The 6000-nt window shown below is 37.9% G+C and overlaps 1 protein-coding gene across 1 annotated transcript in view; it reads left to right on the plus strand.

The window, feature by feature from the left end:
* The window catches only part of SPTLC1 (serine palmitoyltransferase long chain base subunit 1), a 36936-nt gene extending 31367 nt beyond the window's left edge, over window positions 1–5569 (plus strand). Inside the window, exons 13-15 of the mRNA XM_054986630.1 lie at window positions 1477–1594; window positions 2472–2545; window positions 2962–5569. Coding sequence (XP_054842605.1) covers window positions 1477–1594; window positions 2472–2545; window positions 2962–3055 — 286 coding nt within the window. The 3' untranslated portion in view covers window positions 3056–5569. The remainder of the gene's footprint in view (window positions 1–1476; window positions 1595–2471; window positions 2546–2961) is intronic.
* The last annotated feature ends 431 nt before the right edge of the window (window positions 5570–6000 follow it).

The raw sequence follows: 6000 nt of genomic DNA on the forward strand, positions 1-6000 counted from the left end.
CTGCCTTGCCCAATTGTCCCCGACTATGTTGACTATGCTGTCTGTCTGTCCATCAGCTACAATTCACATGTTAACATGGAGTGGTAGATTGGCTACAAAAGATGGGATAACTTTTTTCATTCGTATGACTATTTAGGGGCAAGGTAATTGCTGAATTTTAAGGTGATCTCAAATGCCTTTTTCCTCTCCAGATCGTTGCATGCCCGTGTAATAATCTGTTGAACTGTTCTTTAAATGTTCTGTTGTGCTCCTCTTGGCATTTGGATGTTGCTTGTGTTTTACTGTTATCCAGCTATTGCTCTGTCTTGAGTATGAGTGTGTTTTTGGCAGCAGTGAGATCTTGTTATTAAGTAGCTTCCACAGGAATGTTGCAGCATTGTTAACTGTTTTTTAGCAATAAACATTTTACTAGTAACTTTAAAGTGTCAGTGTTGGAAACTGAGATCTCTCTAGAGATAATTGTGCTGAGATCTTTAACAAATGTAATGAATTTGGGGTGATATCACAGTGCTGACTTAAATCAACATTCTTAATGCATGACTTCAATAATACTTGGATGTGTGTTCTTACATCTTTTCCCCTATTTGGTCATAGTCCACTTGTCTGGCAGTTATAAAATGAGTTCTAATGCTCAACTAATAACAAAAAAATATAAACCAAGAAAAGAGATGTTTTCGCTATTCATAGAGTAGCCTGTTTCTACCTATATGGCTAAGAGCAGCTACATGTTACTTGCCTCGTTCCCTTTTGGTGATCAGGGATGAGCTAAAACTGTTCATAAAGCTTTGTCTAGGTGGCCTTTTGTGCACAGAGGGGCGTGGACTTATTTCTTTCAGTTCCATAGGCCAGATCTCTTCATCATTTCGGGCAACAAGCAGTTCTTGTTTTTGTTTAAATGTTTGGCACCTACAGCAAAGGCCAAGTACTGGAGGCCACTAGAAGAACAATGCAGACTTCTCAGAACCACTTAAAAGTTGTGTGCTGTCTGGAACTAGATAATATCACAGTTGGGAAACTGATGTTATAATCCAAGAAAGCTTTTCTGGCATGCTGTACCATAGCAGATAAGAAAGCGCTTTCACAGATTGTTTGTTTAGAATAACAAGTTATCTGATTCAAAATGTGGAAAGAAGATTATAGGCAGCTAAGACACTGGAAGGGTTATTCACACTTCCTTGTAATCTGTAACCAGGCTCTGTACACTTGAGGAATCCTGCTTTTAATGCTCTCCTTGGTCCTACTCTTTTCTGTGATGCCTTGTGTGTTGGTTTATGTGAATAAATGCAAAGAGAGAATGAAGTGGGAATGGACAGTACAGTCTTGAGACAAAAGATTGGACTTGGGCACAGTAAACTGTATCTTCCATGTTTGTGATGCTATGATAAAGTAACGTGCACATTAAATCACTGCTTGTGTTTTCATATGCACAGTTCAGTTTCCAGGCCTGTAGATTTTGTTGTGTTGGCTTCTATTTAGGATTCCTGGTCTACGAGTCATAGGACAGTCACTTTCTCCAGCATTACACCTCCAGCTGGAAGAGAGCACTGGAACTCGAGACAGTGACATGAGGCTGTTGAAGGAAATTGTGGATTATGTAAGATTATTTCAAGTCTAGCAATTAAACTAAAGTGAATTAAAGTAAAGGGATGTTCTGTATTTTTAAAAAGCTATTGATAGCACTGTCTCATTGAGTTATAATATGATCTGGAATTAAATAGCATTTGAAAAGTAACAGATATCTACAACCTTAAAAGTCCTTGCCTTTTAAGAGGTACATGAAAGATAAGAGCACACCAAGAGTAGAAGATGCTCAGCTGTTGCCTTTTCTGGGCAGTACCATGTCAGACAGCAAGTTGGCAAACAGTGTTAGCAAATGGCTCCTACCTTCTGTAATAACCTTTCAGCCTATTCTTGGGAGGGTCCTCCATCCCCTAGGAGCAGCATGTCAGAGGCATTTGGGGCTGTAGTGGGATAGGGGACTCAGAAGCTGCACTCTGGGGACAGAAATCCTATCTAGAGCATGAAATCGGAAGATTCTTCCCATATGGCCCATAGACTTGCCAAGAAGTATGGCCTACTAGAAGGGTTCCATAGAAAGGACATCCCCCCTCTCCCGCAGTTTCCAAGGACTGGTTAGGGAATTTAAAAATACTAACAGTTGACATTGCAGAGTACTGACAGGATGGTGCCTGGAGTTTAATTCAGCCCTTCTTTCACTCCATTATATTAAATCAATAAAAATATACTTGAAATGTATTTAAATACCTGGATGAAAGGAGAGATGATGAGGGTTGATAGAGAAAGGGTTAAAATAAGGCAAGTAGGGACAATGAGGTTGGCTGGGAGGGGGAGACATGGCAAAACGATGACTAAAATGTACTTATATGATACCATGGTATTATTTAGAATTTTTATTAGTTAACACATCAGTATAGCATTTGATGTTTATGGTTTCATATCTACCTCCCCAGTGTATGAACAGAGGTATTGCATTAACTCAGGCCCGCTATCTGGATAAAGAAGAGAAATATCTTCCACTACCTAGGTTAGTAGACAGTTATCTTACTATTAAATCAAAGTAGATTTGTCTGCTGAATTTGCAGACTTTGATTGAAGATTTACTGAATATCCTTTAGATGGCTAATTGACCGTTGCATGGTTAAAAAACTCTCTTTGAAAAGAAATAAGTAAATCTCCGAAAATATGTTGTATACAAATTTGTATGAGGAGAAGGATGAATAAGACAATCACAAGCAGCAGTATTAACTTTTCTTTGCGACATTTTCTGGCGATTGAGCTGGTTTCCCATCCTAGGCTTCATAGTCTGTATTGAGTTGACCAGGGCAATTGTTACTGCTCTAATATGAAATGAAAACATTGCTCAGATGAGCTGGCCCACGGGAAGCAGCAGCCTGTAAAGATACTTAAGAGTTTGACTGTCCTGTGTTTTGCCCTTTGCAGCATTCGTGTTGTCGTGACAGTAGAACAAACAGACCTGGAACTGGACAAAGCTGCCTCACTTATCAGGGAAGCTGCAGAGTCTGTACTGAATTAAAATCGGCACTCTGGAATATTTGTTTCTTGCACACAGTTGGGATACCTATTTTTTACTCTGAGTGGATTGGCTTACACTCCAAAGGCTCAGGCTTGTGGATTTATCAGCTGATGGAACTGAAAGCTTGACTTTCACTGAGCCATTCCAGAACAAATAAAATGTGTCAAATATGGAAATAATAAACACTCACTGTTTGTATATAACTCAGCTCTGTTTTTAAGTACTGTTTAAATTGGGGATCATTGTTACACTGGTATTTTACAGTGGTTTAACTTTTGTTCTTAAAGGGCACAATTCCTTTCCCTAGTTCTGTGAATGTGTAAAAAGCAAAACAAACTATTTTTGAGAATTCACGTGTAAAGCTACTGAGCATGGAAAGAATGCAGAAACTTGCAGAATATTGTTTAATTCAACTATTCTTAATAAAGTGCATTGTTTAAAAAAAAAAAACCCTTTCCCACAAATGTTCCTATTCTCATTTTCAGATGAGATAATTAAATAATATGGAATCCTGCTTTTGAATTATAAATTTAAATAGCTTATATTACATTGGGTATATAGAAATTTATACATTGATACATTTTCTATCTTATCTAATATTGTTTATGGCTTTTCCCGAAAAGGCAGATTTCTAATCATTTGTCAAATTTCCATACGTTGTCTGTTCTCACAACAAAGCTATTAATTTTATATTACTGGAAATATGAATGGATCCCCTGATATGCCCATGTATTCATCGTGTGTACTGGTATGCCCTAATCCATCAGTTCTGTGGAGACCTGGAGCTCTTAAACGATACTCATTTCAGAGAACCCAGCAATGCCACGTACTCACCAGGGTTTGTGCACAGACCTGCTCCCTTCACTTTGGGCTGAAAGAGAGTGCATATGCAGAATGTCTGTGGGCCTGACACACACACCGGTCTGGCTCTGAGGGAGTGTCTTCAACCAGGAGAATCAATACAGATCCTTTGCCATAATCTAGTCGGGCTATAAATCGTTGGTGAAGTAAGTTAGGTCATGATCTCTCTATTGTATACTCTATTTATTAGTAAAGTATGCTAAAAATCTTAAATTAGAAAGACGTGTATTTAATTTCAGGAGCACAGATCCCTCCACATAGTCAGGAAGTTTCTATTTTCTTACTCAGAAACTGTTTGCATATGATCTCTCTGCTGAGGTTTGCAATAAAAAATTTTCTGGTGAGAACAGATACAGAAGCAGTAGTTCATATTACAGCATACTTTCTTCCCTATCCTTCAAATAATATGAATCCTCACAATAGGTTTTCTGAACTTTTGACAGAGACTCATTTTAAGACTCTGTACTCTGGATTGTTTCTACACTCTTGTGCCTTTTTGGTTGCTGCTACATGGATTCCAGTAGTATATTTGAGACATATTTTTTTAAAATAAAAGCATATATTTGATTCAGGTTTTGTGTCATTTCTTCAAACTAGGTTAATATTAGGACTTAAATTCAATGAGGCTAAATCTGTTCAGATAAAAGTATTTCATATTACTGTTTATTAGATTTCTAGATGGCTTTAAGGTAGCCGGTCTAGCTACTTAAATTTATGCTGCTGTTCCACTTGAACTAATTTCAGAGTTCAGTGGTTGTAGTGCCAAAGCCACTTAGCCAAAATCCCACTGACCTAGCAAAATGTGGCTTCTGAATTGTGGCCAAATAGGCTAAATGTAGTTTCATTTGCTGCTTATGGTTAGGATGCTGATTTGAAGCTAAAAAGGCACTTCCTTGCAAAGAGGAGACTAGGATATGTAGCTTGACCAGGAGTTTATCGATGTTGCAGAAAGAGGAGGGAGGAGGGGGGCGGGAGCAACTAATGTGCCCAAAGAGGAAAGCAGAATGTCAGGGTCTGGCACAATTCACTGTAACACCTCAGTGTCCTGCTTGACCTGGAGACTGGAGCAAATGTACATAGTTCACCTTGTAGTGCTATGATCATTGTCTACCAGACTTGAAACTTAAGAGTGGCTTTTCTGGAAGTAAGTGCCCTGAGCTGTCTCTGATACACGTTTGGACAAATTTATGGTTACTAATGCTTCAGTTGCTGTGTAGCTACATGAGTTTTCATGCTGTCATAGTTCACAATCCAATGCAGATATAAACCAGTAGCCTCTACTAACAAAAGAGGAAAAAGTTTTAATTAGAAATAATCTGCAGTGGCTTGTGATCTAATTTTTTTCTCTTAAGGTGGCTTCGATCTCTGCAGTTAATGGTTAATACCACAAAGAAAATTACATAGATCTATAAAGATTATGCATGGATCTCTCCCCCACCCCCAATTAACTGCTCTGTGATCTTTAGTTTCTGTTGTTCAGTTGAGAACTATGGTGGATGTCTTATCAGCTAGGCTCATTCCCAGACTGATTTTACTGTTTTCAAAATGAATATGGAATGTAAGTTGATATCCAAGGCAAGTTGCATATACAGGTTCACATTTTAGCTTAAGAATCCTACAGAAATCACAATAAAGAATGTTGTGTCTTTTCAATCTCCGTTGTTTATTGTAAATGATAAGAAGATGAATAACTTCTTCCCCCATCTACCTAGAATGTTAGCAAAATATTACAAGTGAATTAGATTGTTAGCTAGTATATACATTTTGGTTTGTAGCCCCTCAAAGACTGAAAACAAAATCAACAGGAACATTGAAAAATAATAGAATAATTCTTAAAGGTTTGTTTTCCTACTGACATCTGCAGTTCTCAGTTGATAGAGATTAGATGTAATGCACAAGGAAGTTAAGTTAGAATTGGATGTATGGCTGAAAAAGCTTGGAATTTTTTTTAAAAAAAACACTTTGAAATGTGATCTTGGTCACTGCAAAGAATGGTGGACTGTCTTTGTCTCCCCTCCTCCTTTAATACTTCCATCTGGTCTTTATTACCTCAAAAAGGGTTATGGGGTGTAGGCATTTGCTGA

This window comes from Eublepharis macularius, chromosome 8 (genome assembly GCF_028583425.1).
Source record: "Eublepharis macularius isolate TG4126 chromosome 8, MPM_Emac_v1.0, whole genome shotgun sequence".
NCBI classification, from domain to species: Eukaryota; Metazoa; Chordata; class Lepidosauria; order Squamata; family Eublepharidae; genus Eublepharis; species Eublepharis macularius.